Here is a 15,889-nt window from a genome sequence, read left to right on the forward strand (position 1 = left end):
GTCTGTCTCTCTGTCTCTCTCAGTCATTCTCTGTCATTATGCCTACATGTCCACCCTCTTTCTTTTATTTTCCCTACCAGTATCTCTCTCTCTCTCTCTCTCTCTCTCTCTCTCTCTCTCTCTCTCTCTCTCTCTCTCTCTCAGTCACTCACTCCTTGAGGACTGTGATACTGTTGTCATGGTGACACCCATCATTTTCTGGCATGAATGGAGGATGCCTTATTGATGAGATGGCCAGAGAAAGAGAGAGAGAGAGAGAGAGAGAGAGAGAGAGAGAGTAAAGAGGAGAGCATAAAGACAGATAAAGATGGCAGGAGAGAGCAGAGATAGACGGACACAAGAGGGGTAAACGAGTGTGAGGAGAGACAAAGGCATTCAGACAAGATTGAAGAAAGAGACAGGAATAAAATCAGGGAGAGAGGAAAAGTCATATGAATGGAGAGAGTAGTATATAAAGCGCAGGAAAAGGAGGGTATATGCAGAGAGAGAGAGAGAGAGAGAGAGAGACATATTTGTGACAAAAGCTGAGGAACCAGTGAGAGAGAGAGAGAGAGAGAGAGAGAGAGAGAGAGAGAGACATATTTGTGAGAAAAGCTGGGAACAGATTAAGAGAAACCAGTGAGAGAGAGAGAGAGAGAGAGAGAGAGAGAGAGACAGCCTTCGGGTGAATGATGCTGATGGCTAAATGATAAGCCCCACTGATTCTGACACCAAACATTTTCTCCCTGTAATCCGTCCAATGAGGCAGTGGTTTTCAAACTTTTTCAAGTCAAGGATCCCCAAATTGATGTATTTGGCGGCCGCGGACCCGCCCATCTGAAAAGATCAGTAGATGTGAGGAATCGGAACGAGTAAAACAAGAAGCAAAGCAAACAGGTGTGGTGTGGATTGAGATGTGGGGGAAGTTCTCTCTCATCAAGAGTATCCTTGAATACTTGAATGTCCCCTTCAGGCAGCAGCACGGTGGCTCGGAGAGGGAGAATTCTAGTTATTATTAGGAGAAATTGAACTGGCTTCAGCGAGTTGCACACGGTTAATGATTTCCGTCGACTAAACTCGGCAGCATAATGACATTTTTGATGAGTGTCCATGCATGCTGCTTAGAGAGGATTTAGAGACATGCTTTATGCTTATGATTCTCAAACTGTGGGCTGCAGACCACTGGTGGTAGTGGGCCGCGAGGGTATTGCCAATGGGCCCCCAATTAATTGGCAAACAAACTGTGATTTTAATGAGAGTTCTCCTGTTTGGCCTCTGCAGATGTGTTAATTCAGTTTGATTCTACATACGGTGTGTGTGTGTGTGTGTGTGTGTGTGTGTGTGTGTGTGTGTGTGTGTGTGTGTGTGTGTGTGTGTGTGTGTGTGTGTGTGTGTGTGGGTTGTGTGTGTGTGTGTGTGTGTGTGTGTGTGTGTGTGTGTGTGTGTGTGTGCGCGCGTGCATGCGCGGCTGTGTGTGTGCGTGCGTGTGTGCGCAGCTGCGTGCGTGCGTGCGCGGCTGCGTGTGCGTGTGTGTGTGTGTGTGTGTGTGTGTGTGTATGTGTGTGTGACTTTTAAAAGCTTGGCATAAGCCAACAACACAGTGAACAATCTTCTAATCCAGACTGAAAACCAGAAGGTTTTATTTTCCCTTTTACAGTCAAGAGAAATGGAATAAACCCTCGAATTTGACCCCATGAAGAGCCTTGGCTTGAAATGTTGTCAATAAATGACATTGGAGCAGATGAGTGTGCGGGTTTATTCTCTATATTGTATAATGTGGCTGTAAGATGTATAATGTAGTGGTAGTGCAAAACAAAACAACTAAACAGCCCACATTACTATTTAAACTGCTACAGTCATTTGTACCCCAGAGCGGTGCCTAGGCATCATTCTCTGTCTATGCATGGATACTGTAGCTCTTAATAAAATAAAATAATAAACGCACGCACGCACGCACGCAGCACGCACGAACACCCACACACCCACACACCCACACACACAGACCACAATTAGCACAGTGAATGGGAGTGTACGAGAGTAGACACCAGATGGGAAGTTGACCTTAGCTCGTTTTCCTGTGAGTGACCTTTGACCTGTCGTCTGCAGTCCACCTGCTGTCAGAGACCATCCAGGGAGTGACGGCCACGGCCACAGGTATCCAGTACCAACAGTCCTGGCTCTGTATCATGTAAGTACTGTGTGCGCATGTGTGTGTGTGTGTGTGTGTGTGTGTGTGTGTGTGTGTGTGTGTGTGTGTGTGTGCGTGTGCGTGTGCGTGTGCGTGTGCGTGCGTGCGTGCGCGCGCGCGCGTGTTTGACTGTGTCATTCTATATTTAAAGGAATAGTTCACCTAAAAGTGACTTTATTAAGGCCTGAGCACTGCACATGTTCATTGAATCCATATAAATTAAAATGTGTTTATTTTGTGTCATTTGGACTTAATTTACACCTCTGCATTTGTTCTGTGCAGTATGGGTGTCCTTTGTGGTGTACTGAGCATGCCTGTGTGTTTGCACTGTGTTTGTGTGTGTGTTAATTTGCATGCATTCGACACACAGAGAGGTTAATCTATGGAAATGAGGTGAAACACTGACATTTAAAACACTATCCCATCTCATTACCTCTCCCCCCACACCTCACTCTCTTCCCCCCCCCCCTGTCTCACTACCACTGTCACTTATTTTCTCCCTCTTTCCCCCCATCACCCTTTCTCTCTGTCTCACTCCCTCTCTCCCTGTCTCACTCTTTGCTCCCTTTGTTGTCCTTTCCACCCATCCATCCATCTTGTTCTCCACATCTACCTGTTTCCTCCCTCTTTTTCTTCCTGTTTTTATCCTCTTTCACCCTTTGCCTCCCTTCTGTCCTCTCTCTCTCTCTCTCTCTCTCTCTCTCTCTCTCTCTCTCTCTCTCTCTCCCCCTATTCTATCCCTATCTCTCTCTCCCTCCTCCAGTTGTAATGTGAAAAGCCTCCAGAGGCGTCACGTGTGCATTTCCCGCCTGGAGAGACCTCAGAACTGGGGGGAAAACTGTTGCGAGGTCCGCTACGTCATCCTCATACTGGCCCCGCTCAAAATGGTAACTAACATTGCTTTTAATGGCTCTTGTGCTTTATTATTACTCAGAGAGGACAGTGACAGATCAGAGGGGGTTAGAATAGAGGAGAGGGCTATATGTATCGTGTAGCACAGGTCATGAGATGCATGGTTTTGAACCCATGATCAATGTCATGTATTGGTAAAGTTGTAGTTAATACCTACTGTCCACTCCACACAACCTCCCTGCAGCAGTTAGACAGCTACAGAGACAGTGGTGGAAAAAGGCCTCATATGTAAAATAAAAGTAGCAATACTGCAATGGAGAATTACTCTGTTACTAGTAAAAGTCCGGAATTCAAGATGTACGTACCTGAGTAAAAGTACAAAAGTATTGGTATCAAAATGTTCTTAAAGTACCAAAAGTAGAAAGTACTCAATATGTAAGAGGCGAAGGAGTATCCAAATCCCCATACGATGCTTCTAGCTTTCATCACAGCTAATAAATAAATACAACCTTTCTGGAGTAGCTGGCTCTTATTTTGATTCAGTTATAGTCCGACAACATTTTTGAAGATAGTTAATTTATTTATGTATTTTGTTTGGACTTCGGTTGAACTGTAAGAGAAAGTATTGAGTGTTCCAGTAAGTGTGAGGGCCTCCTGACTACATTGAAATAATGCAGAGGCCTTCGAGTCTGGCAGGCTGCCGAGATAATATTTAACAACTGAAATTCCTCCAAGCAAGTGCATTAATATTAAGTTCCTGGGGCTGTTAGGGGTTTTACGAGCTCCATTACCCTTTATGTTGTTATATTTTCAAATCTCCTTTCCATTTGGTAAATGGTAAATGGTGCATTTATATAGCGCCTTTATCCAAGGCGCTTTACATAGATTGTGCATCAATTCACCCATTCACACACACATTCATACACCGATGGCGGCAGAAACCATGCAAGGCACTAGCCAGCACATCGGGAGCAATTTGGGGTTCAGTGTCTTGCTCAAGGACACTTCGACACTAACTCTGGGGGAGCCCGGGTTCGAACAGGCAACCTTGCGGTTACCATCCAGCCACTCTACCCCTGAGCCACCGCCGCCCATTTCAGTTTAACTTCACTTTGTATTGTTGTTGAACGTCAGTCCAGTGTCCTGTTTTCTTTTCTCTTCCAATTGTTGGAAGTTTTTATGAAATTGAGTTGCTCAATTGTCTTTTATATCTAGTGTTAATCCATTGGTGTATTTGCAGTGGTGGGTAGAGTATCTAAAAACAGTTATCAAGTAGTAGTAGAGTAGTATTACCGGTACTTCAGAATAATATGAATCAAGTAAAAGTGAGTAAGAAAGTATTTAGTGAACAAAACTACTCAAGTACTGATTAACGTTGGATTTATTGTCTCAATAATCAAAACAGGAACGCCAGAGATAATTGCAAATATGCCCCATTTTTATAACTTTACTTTACTTTACTTTATTTGTTTATTTGGACGGGACAGAGTATATTAATGAACATTATATAAAAAATGTAGCGTAAACACACAGGATTTAGGAGAGATGCTAATTTCCATATAATCCATATAATAAGTATAGGTTATATCACATTAATTTGTAAACTGTCCATGTGGAAGCAGATAATTAACGTGATTGTGCGTGTGCATGGTTTATCTTTTTTAGTGCGTTTAAATGTCTTTATTTATTACTTACTTAGTTATATGTCTAACTATTACCAAAGAAACAATTAATACGAAGGAAAACAAATGGTGGTTCTTTGAAGTAAAATAGTAGTGTGGAGCTCTGCCTCTGCATAGTGTATAAACAACTCAAATGTAATTAAAACAGCCTTCATGTCATCTAAATCAGTACCTGTGGGAAAGACTGGTTTCTATTTACTGTTCAGTGCTGCTCATATCCAGTCTAGAAGCCCCCTACAGTACATGTGCGCTGCGCACACACACACACACACACACACACACACACACACACACACACACACACACACACACACACACACACACACACACACACACACACACACACACACACAAACAGTTTACTGTACATGTCCGCTCTAGACCAGATATGGTCTACAAAGCAAAATGATCCCAGTCATGGTATGATATATTGGTCATACTGTACTATTTGCCAGACAATTCTGTCACTAAAGACAACAACCAAATATAAAGTACTCCCTTCAAAGGGTCCTTTAACAGGGCTAGCCTATCCAAATCTGCAACTTACCGCAACATGTTTCATTAGTTATTATATGCTGAAATGTCCACATTTCAAGAAGATGGCAGCGTATGAGATAGCTTTTTGGCAGTTTTTAAGGCAAACATAGTCTGATTCCCGAATCAAAGGGTGGCACTGTTGTTTCAGGCATTGTGGACATCCACTCATTCATTGGTGTGTGTTCTCCGGTTCTGCTGTGTGTACGTACTATCAGCACCACTCATTCATTGGTGTGTGTTCTCCGGTTCTGCTGTGTGTACGTACTATCAGCAGAACCGCATTTTGTGTTATGTCACTGCCTAGCTACAGTATATTTAATTAGTGAAACGTCGTCGCTTGATTGTTGAAACTGTGTCATGTGTCATCATATACAGTAACAGGCCCTCCTTCACAAATACTATAGCATAAAACTACTTACAAGTACAATTTATCCAAAAAAAGCTATTTTCAGTGGTCCGTTTGAATATGTAACATCAAGTGTTTGAGGCTGACAGCCTATCAAGAAAACATCTTTCACTCAGCAATAGAGTGCCGAAGTCCTGACGTCACTCACTCGTCCCCTCGATTCCCCTGCTTCACGGAAGTAATTTCTCTATGGAGAATAACATGGGCTCATCTTAAAATCGTTTCATATAAGCTTTGTGGTCCAAAAATAAACAAGCTGTCTCTGCGTTATTGTCAGGGAGGTGTCTCTGACTGTATCGTTTGCAACCGTCAGTCACTATATGATACAGTCTGTTTCTAGTGAAAATGTAACTAATTCAGCAGTAGTAACAATAGTGTTTTCTCTCAGTCAGTGGATTCTTCATATCCATATGAGTGCAGCGGCCTGGATTATTTGTTTATTTTTCAAACACAGTTCTTATATGAGGCGATCTAAAATCCCCCTATGGGGATTACAATGCAAATAAAAAGTACATGAACCAGTGGATTTGCGCCGCCTAACGATATTGACGTCAGACTTCGGTGCTCAATTAAAGTTGTTAAACATTTTCAGCTTTATTATAGAATCAGGCTATCAATATTTATTTCAATAATACACAGTACACAAGTATGTACTTTAAAGACCACACATATTTTTCTTCTTCTTTTAAAATCTTGCCTTTTTCTTCTTAACAGAACATACTGTCAGTGCATTTGAGGACAGGCTGAACAAGGTTGTCAAGGAAACCTAACAGGGATTTGTCATCTAATCTGTACCACTCTAAATGTGTGGACCTTTAGAAAGGATTCAAAGGGAAAATAACGCACTCACAACGCATCACAGCGCCAACGTGTTGTGAGCTTAGATCGGCTATTTTCAATTGGTGGTTAATGTATGTTTTAATAATAATCAAAATCTACAATTTAAACTAACTAGTAACTAAAGTCTTCAAATAAATGTTTTGGAGTAAAAGTACAATATTTGGATCCGAAATGTATAAGTAAAAGTATTGGAAATTGGAAATACTCAAGTAAAGTACAAATACCTCAAAATTGTACTTAAGTAGGCCTACAGTACTTATAGTCCTTGGGCCGGACGAGATATCGGTACCGAAGAGGCGGCAAAACCTTACCTATACCAAATTGTTGATAGGGTCAATATAAGTTAATTAAAATATGATAGACTTTCCACTGGAGCAGCTTTTTATATTTTTTTATATTTTGATATTTTCCTCTATAGGCGGATTTTCATTAATTCCAAAAAGAACACAAACAGTCAATAGCACATTCAAATTTCTATAAGACTCTTTTTGGACATTCCTTTTTATAAATTAAACCAACCTGTGTCCAATTAAATTAGTTGATTAAGTGGGCGTGGCCTATTAACACCCCGAACGCCCGGGGGTATTTGGAACCATTACATCAGGGCGCCCAGTGATTTGCAGCTTCGGGGCCTATTTCGCGCCATTTTGGAAGTAGCTAGATGAAGACAAAACACCCCAGAGGGGATCAACAACAATGGGAAATATGATTATTTCTAACGCGACAAGCAACGGGACCGTGATGGGACGTCAAAAACACAATCTTTGGTTAGAATTGGCATTGTTTTAGATCAAGAGTTATTCAAGTTTTACAGATTTTTCCTCCCATCCACTAAAATGGAGGGGGACCACTTTGGATGACGTCCCAAATAGGGTTGGGATTCGTTGGGATTTTAACGGTTCCGGATCCTTCCCGGATCCCTCTTAACGGTTCCGGTTCCTAACGGTTCCATTAACGGATCCTAATATTATTTTTTCCCCCTTTTTTCTGACATTATTCTGATTATGCTTATATTATAACTAACCTAACCAAGTACATAATAAACACAAATTCATTACTTCAATTATTGAAAATGCACTTTACAATTATGAGGTGGCACTATTATTTAAACTTCACCACCACCACCACCAGCTAGACACCACAACAATATCATTGTTGCAATTTGTACTGTATATTGCAATTTGTACTGTATATTAAATATAGCCTACAGTACACATTGCAATAATGATATTGTACAGTTGTGGTGACAAATGTTGTCTTTAATGTTCAGATTAATTTAATATGAAGGACCCCTTACCCTAATGGAAACAAGCCATAGTGCTTTCTTGGATTATATAACCCTTTTAGCAGACCTTGTATTGAACTGTAGGCTACGTTCCTGTGCTTTTTTCTGCAAACTGTTTATAAAGTAATCAATCTATGGAGGTATATATGCACCTAAACGCTGGGCTCTCAACAGCCACGCGATTAATTTAGAGCCAAATCAAAAGCAGTTGAGTTGCTTATAAGTGCAGTCAAATTTATTTGGCTCTATACTATAGTTAACGTGATTCATAAAATATCAGACAGAAAGAACATTGTTTCCTCAATGTGGACGTGTTGCAAAACTGCAACTGGTACAAGTTGCAACAACCTTTGCAGCCAGGGAACTATAGCATCGCATTTATTGCACTTGCGTGCTCAGCCTCAGAGTATTAGTAATTTCCCTCTCTGTTAACCACACTCGCTCCGTGGCGGTGACCGCCGACCGGTCGCTGAATGCACAGAACAGTGGGCGTATCCTCCCCGACCCCACTCACTCACTCACTCTTGTAGGTTGGGTGACGTCACCCCAGTAACTTGGCTCTGCTTGCATGCATGCACAGACACAGCGGAGCTAAATGACGACTGATGAGATCCGTTTGGGGAACCGTTAATAAAAAAACTATGGAACCGGCTCCGGATCCGCAATGTCGGAACCGGGTCTGAAATGGACCCGGTTCCGAATCCCAACCCTAGTCCCAAACGGAAATGACATTGAATGTTGCTCAATCGACGGTACCAGCATGTAGACTGGTGCGCTCCGTTATGATATGATTAAAGACGAAACTTTTGATTAATCCGTTTTTGCCGCTCAGGGTGTTAATTGGTGGTGGAGCAGTTCTTTCAGGAATCAAAGCTGAATGGGACACAGCTATCATGCGGCAGCAGTATCCGGTCAACTTTAGATTTAGAAGTGAGTTTGTCATGTCACCGGAACATCCACCTCTGACAGCAATAGGAGGCACTGTGCTGAAGGAAGTCAAGGACCTCAAGTACCTGGGCTCATGGGTCAACTCAATTGAGCATGATCTGAAAGTGAGGAAGGCACTTGCATGGAGGGCTCTGAACGGCATGACCAGTGTATGGAACTCCAACATCCCCCGTCAAATCAAACTCAGCTTCTTCTATGCAACGGTAGAGTCTGTTCTTTAATATGGCCGTGAATGCTGGACCCTGAAGCCATCTCTGCAGAAGTCTGATGACAGAGGAAACCATGCAAGGCACCAACCTGCACATCGGGAGCAATTAGGGGTTCAGTGTCTTGCTCAAGGACACTTCGACACTAACTCTGGGGGAGCCCGGGTTTGAACTAAATTCTTATTTTGCTAATCGTTATCATGTAATCATCAATTCAGTTGTTTTTTCGTGAATTTGTTATAAAAATATAATGCATAATCCAAAAAAAGTAATGATGATGGTCCAGACATGATCGAAAGGTTTATCCAGTATATCGTTGCTGTCGGGCAGAAACCTTGTATCTGTTTTGCCGTAAATGAATGCCCCACTTCATCATACTGAGTCACACAAAATCAGCAAAAAAAGCAGATCTACAAGCTCACAGTGAGTTCATAGATTTTTTTGATTTATTTTGTATAGATAGAAGTGTGTCTGTGTTTTTTATAAATACTGAACTAACGTCAAGTATTAAGAGCTTGTGACTAAATCACTGCATTGCACTGCAATCAACCCATTGGAAAACATTTTCCCATTTTCTGAAAAGTAACGATTTTGGACATGAAGGCGTCCATCCGAAAGTGATGATAATTCTGCAGTAAATAGTGGGACCAAATCAGCTGTGTGCTGACTTTATAGATTGTTTTAGTCGCTTTTGAATGGCACAACAAATCCTCCAACAGCCGCTCTGTCTTCCCCTGAGAACAACATAAGCCCTTTATACTTGCCATCAAACCAGTGCAGCAACTCTTCCTCGCACGCACGCACGCACGCACACACACACGCACACACACACACACACACACACACACACACACACACACACACACACACACACACACACACACACACACACACACTATATACTGTACATGATATACGTACATGCAAGCTCACACATGGACACACACAAAGATGGAAACATAGAAACTCATGAAATCACATGCTCAAGAAGACTCTCTCTTACACACTCAAACTGAAATGCACACAGACACGCACCCTCACGTGCATACGTATACCACTTTTTATTCGACAAACATACACGGGAAAACAGGCTTGGCACACCACACACGCATGCGCGCGCACACACACACACACACACACACACACACACACACACACACACACACACACACACACACACACACACACGCAAACCAATCTCACCAACCGCACTACAATCAAACCTCAGCCCCACCGCGGCGGCAAGTGACCCCGGTAATCAACAAGTCCACATCTAACTACCTGCTTTGTGCATGTTTGCGCGGTCTCTCTCTCTCTCTCTCTCTCTCTCTCTCTCTCTCTCTCTCTTTCCATTGTGTTTGTGCTTCTCCGTAACGGTGCCAGTGCCCCTTACAGCCAACCACAAATGGCATTCTGCAAGGCATTAATCTTGGCCGCGAGTAAACAGCAATGCATTGCTGTGACTCCACTTGCTCTGATGGTGACGGTCTATTTGCTGGAGGAAGAGAGAGAGCTCTTAGAAGGGGGCATGATGATAATGATACTAGGAATTCCTCTGGCTGGCAGATGTATGCAATCTATTGTGTCTGTGTGTTTATGGGGGGCTGCCTGTAACTTACATTACTCTGGGAATGTCTGCAATAATACACTGTTATTTTATAGCAACACCCATTTTGTATTCAGTTCAAGTCAAACAACGTTTATGGCGCAGATAGCCAGTTAAAGTGTGTACCACATAGGTTCTGACGACACGAGTGTGTCCTGGGTTCAATTCCCAGGACAAGCCCTGTGGTGGATTTGCTGCATGTCACTCTCTCTCTATAGAGGGCATGCGCGTGACGGTGACATCATCATCATACCAGGAAGTTACGCAGGAACGGATACTGAGTGGCAAAAAACTACTTTCTGACCTCGACAGCCCATACACCCAAACAGAAAAGTCCTATCTGATTGCATTAAACTGTGCATACCCTTTACAGTACTAAATATATAAATAAAGGCAGAAAAGCCCCCATAATATCTCAAAACAGATAATAGTATGTGAGTTGATTAGGCTGCTTTCACATTCTGTCTGATTGCTTCATACAGTAGCTGAGTATGATGCCCCTGCCGTGCCAGTCAGCGCTCACATCAGTACCTAAGTACACTTGCGTATCTATTTCGAGTTGTGATGGTATTTTTTGTCTGCCCAAATTTCTTTTAATTTTAATTTAATTAATTAATTAACAGTCTAAATATCAGTCAACTTCTGTATTTTGGTATGGTTGGATTTCATACCTGATGCATTGCATACCCTACCCGAGTCCACATGGGCATTGACGTTGATTCATGTCTGGTTACGGTGCACAGACCCTGGTGTGAAAGCGCCCAGGTTGTACAGTGGTGGAGAATACTGTACTGTATACTTAGTTGTTACAAGTAGGGAGAAGTTATTTGGTCCTAAAAGGACTATGTGCAGTGACCTTTGTCAGTATAGGATCAACACATTATGGAATCCTACTATTCTACTATAAAATCCTACTTCTTACTATTATCCTACTATCCAATCCTACTATAAAATGAGAAACAAACACACTTTGTTGTCCCTTTGGGGATATTTAACCCAGCCACCGTCGTGTGAAGAGGAGGGATGAGGCGTACATTTGGAGAAGGATGCTGAAGATGGAACTGCCAGGTAAGAGGAGGAGAGGAAGGCCATAGAGGCGCTTCATGTATGCGGGGAGAGAGGACATGCAGGTGGCAGGAGTCGCAGAAGGAGGACGCAGAATACAGATTCAGATGGAAACGGATGATCCGCTTTGATGACCCCGATGGGAATTAGCCGAAAGAAGAAGGAAGAGGAGAAGAAGAAGAAATAAGACCATGGTCAATAGCACTGGCAGGAGTATGCACCTACTGTACCATTCATGTCTTTTGGTGTGGGAGAAACCCAACGCAAACACAGGGAGAACTTGCAAACAGAAAGACCAGCCCAGCCGGGGTTCGAACAACAGTGCTAACCACTGCGCCACCACGCACTTTTACTTTTAATACCTAAAAGCACACCTGTGTGAAGTAAGCGGTGCAACTGTACCGTGTAGGGGTCCCCGGGGGTTCCCCACAACATCCACACCCCCAGGAACGTGCCCAGAGGGCTGGCCCAGTTCCGGCGAGCCACCCCGTGTCCGAAACGGTCGAGAAATAACAGAGTTACTGTGTGTGGGTCCCCAAAGGGGCCCCGGGCGTCCCCGCAACATCCAGACCCCCAGGAACACTCCCAGGGGGGCAGCCCAGTTCCGGCGAGCCTTCCCGCTTCCGAAACGGTCGAGAAATGACAGTTACCGTGTTGCAGCTTTCCGTGCTCGGACATACAGAGACAGACATACATACGGATATACACATAGCTGCGTATTGGAGCGGAGCCAAATTGTCAAATAATATAAGAAAGAAGCAAAGATTGTGACCATTGGTTTAGCCAATGGCCTCTACTGGCCTCTGGCCTTTCTGCAAAAGCTTCCTGTTCCCTGCTATCAGTTCCCACTTCCTCTCTGTGAAGCTTATGGGCTTTAGCAGTTCTGTTTGCCACAGCTGTTACTATAGGCACCAAACTGACAATGTTTGCCGTTTCGCCACCTGGTTAACCGAGCTAGACTGGCACCCCCGGCCCGCAGCCATGCTGCCTGCCAGCAAGCCTTTACCGTTGCGCTGTCACAGTTTGTGACGTGCAACAGCATTAGCTGTGACAGATGTGTGATTGTTGACAGAGCTCGAACAGCCGCTCCCAATCCACCAACAGTACACAATCTACACATTGTCCTATATTATCCTACTTTAATATGGCTTAAATCGTAAAGGGGAAATTATCACATGTACTGTTCAGTTTGTATCATAACTGATGGTATCCGCAGCTGGACACTGCCGCAGCCAAGTTTCAACTGTACAATTTAGGCCGGGTATTCCATGAAGGCAGATAAAGAACAATATTGGCTTATTTTGTCTAGTCTAGCTAATTTAAGTGAAAGTTTACTGTGGCTTATTGGATTCCCTGCTCGGTAAGCAAGGTAAATTATACTGCCGAACTAGCCTACTCCGTAGCGGGCTTACCATCAAGCTTAATTTAAAAGTCTCATGACATGCTGTTTTTCAAACATTTCAAGTCTTTATCATGGTCCTTCAAACGTGTATTAAAGGGTTTTAACAGAAAATAATCCACTCCGGTGAGCCATGGCAGTTTTTTCCCCTCTGTGTTGTGAGGCTTTTTCAGGTGCAATGAAAAAAGACCCATTTGCCTGTTGGTGTCACTATTTTAATCATCGTCTCTGCTCCGCCCCCCAGGGGGAGAAGGATAGGGTTAGGGATAGCTGGGAGGAAAGGGGGCGGGATGAAAGGCGGGGGGTTAGTGGACTATGACAGGGGTTCTCAACCCGTGGGTCGCGACCCCTCGGGGGGTCGCCAAATTATTTTAGGGGGTCCCCAAATTAAAAAATAAAAAATAAAAATCACGATTTTTCAAAAATAGCAGACCTACAAGCTCGTAGCGCGCCACTCGGTGGCGCGCTATGAGCTTGTAGATCTGCTATTTTTCAATAGCTAAATTATAACATAATGCTTAAAACACCAAAAGGGGTTCCCGCCCAAAATGGGTTAAGGTTATTGTAGCAGTCAATTTATATTGGGGGTCGGGAGGGGGCGGGGCGGGGGTCCCGAGACATTGCCAAAGCATTTCCGGGGGTCCCCGGCCAAAAACGTTGAGAACCCCTGGACTATGACACTCACAGTCCACAGGCAAATCACAAAACTTTCTGAGCCTAATTATTCAGTAAACCCCAGGCCACAGAAAATCCACTGGATGTTCAAAATTCAAACATCAATTAGTGATACATTTAGCCAAATATACACTTAACACCTTTTTTATTAAATCCCTTCAAAGTCTCCACTCCGCAACCAATTGGCGGAGGCATACAGTACAACCAGATGCAGTATTTCTAGTAATTTGGGTGTTTGAGTAAACATGGATAGCAACCTAATGAAATAACAACTACTCTCCTCGCCTCCCTGGCAGAAAAGCACCAAGACAGCCATGGAACTGGGCAGGACGTTCGCCACCATGTTCTCAGACATCAGCTTCAGACAGAAGCTTCTGGAGACGAAGACACAGGAGGAGTTCAAGGAGGCACTGGTGTTCCAGAGACACCAGCTAACGGCAGCCAATCAGAAGCCAACTGCCATAGAGGAGGAGGAGACAGACCCCCGCAGCCACAAACCACTCAAGGTGGGGAATTGTGTGTGTACTGTGTGTGTGTGTGTGTGTGTGTGTGTGTGTGTGTGTGTGTGTGTGTGTGTGTGTGTGTGTGTGCGTGTGCGTGTTCGTGCGTGCGTGCGCGCGTGTCTGTCGTGAATACTCCTTTCAAGTTATGCACCATCTCTCTCTCGCTCTATCTCTGTCATGCCTGCCTGTACTGTTTTTGTGATTAATCTCTTTTTTGCCGAAAATGTATATAAATATTGTTTTGAAAGTAACTTGTAATAATTTGTAACGTTATAATGTTATTTCAGACAGCAGCTTATACTAGTTTATACTAGCTTACCGATACATAACTTTACAACTAAACCATTGTTCAATTCATGGTAGATTTGGATCGATCCAGGGGTCTGCGACTGCGTATTAGTTAATCTTTACACCCCTATTCCAATATAGCTTACTACGGCATGTTACAAAGACTATGGAGCTCCCTCTTTATTTAAATTTCTTTTACCCCTTTTTTCTCCCTAATTTAGTCGCTACGCCAATTCATTCTTCCCCACACACATTAATAATGAATTGCATTTTTAGCGCTTTTCCAAGTGCTCAAGTGCTTTACAATGGTTCATTCATTCATACATTGGGAGGTGAAGCGGCGAACAGTCGACGCCAGCGTCCTCACTTGAAGTCACTTCCCACATTCACACACCAATGGTGGCAAGCTCACACCGACCAACTCATTGGAGGCAATGTAGGGTTCAGTGTCTTGCCCAAGGACACTTCGACATGTGGACAGGAGGAGCCGGGATTCGAACCGCCGTCCCAGGGATCATTGGATGACCTGCTCTACCTCCTGAGCCACAGACGCCACATTGTTGTCACTGCTGTTCTATCCTACTGGCTCACCTGCCAGTAAGGCAGACGTACAGTTGGGTGCCACCGATATTGTCCCTTATCATTTGACCCATTTAGGCCTGACCTCAAAATTTAAAAAAAATCCTTCTAAATCCTCCAGTTTTCGGAAATAAATATTTTCACGATTTTTCAAAAATAGCAGACCTACAAGCTCGTAGCGCGCCACTCGGTGGCGCGCTATGAGCTTGTGGATCTGCTATTTTTCAATAGCTAAATTATAACATAATGTTTAAAACACCAAAAGGGGTTCCCGCCCAAAATGGGTTAACTGTCCTTTTGCGCAGATCACGCAAACCTCAGCAAAAAGAAAAGGACAATATCGATGGCCTCCAACTGTATAGCCTTTATCCTACTCCTCACGTGCCAGTTGTGTTCATATACACGCTCGGCAAAGCCGGATGCACTGCGGTGGATTTGAACCCATAGTAGTGGGCAGGTACTTTACCACTGCGCCACCTGAGCGCCTTAAAGCTCCGGTTCCTCTGGAGGAATAACTGTGTACATCACTAACCTTCAAAAAGTCATTGTATGGATATTATTTGGGTACCACAACGTTTACAGTCCTGTGACCCATGCACATTTTAATATGTGATACTCTCTACACCACTCGGAGCCACTTGAGGCTAATCAAATGAGCAAGGGCAAGGTGTTCTGGGATGGAGTATCAACCTAACTAATTTATGAGGAGAGGCCTGCAGCTTCTTTTTAAGGATCTTAGGGATGCTATTGCACGAGGATGTGCACTTGTGCAGGTGTAATCAAAATGACATTGAACAAGTGCCGCTGGCAATATTTCAAGAGCACTTTTATGTATTGAAGTGGATATTCTA

At 43.6% G+C, this 15,889-nt stretch overlaps 1 protein-coding gene across 2 annotated transcripts in view; it reads left to right on the plus strand.

Annotated features, from left to right (window-relative positions):
• The window catches only part of slc4a11 (solute carrier family 4 member 11), a 179,683-nt gene that overhangs the window by 115,113 nt on the left and 48,681 nt on the right, over positions 1-15,889 (plus strand). For both annotated transcript variants that reach the window (XM_079528367.1, XM_079528368.1), the window contains exons 6-8: positions 2,086-2,167; positions 2,931-3,054; positions 13,965-14,174. In XM_079528367.1, the coding sequence (XP_079384493.1) occupies positions 2,086-2,167; positions 2,931-3,054; positions 13,965-14,174 (416 nt within the window). The remainder of the gene's footprint in view (positions 1-2,085; positions 2,168-2,930; positions 3,055-13,964; positions 14,175-15,889) is intronic.

The sequence above is a fragment of the Electrona antarctica genome (genome assembly GCF_951216825.1).
Source record: "Electrona antarctica genome assembly, chromosome: 18".
Lineage (NCBI taxonomy): Eukaryota > Metazoa > Chordata > Actinopteri > Myctophiformes > Myctophidae > Electrona > Electrona antarctica.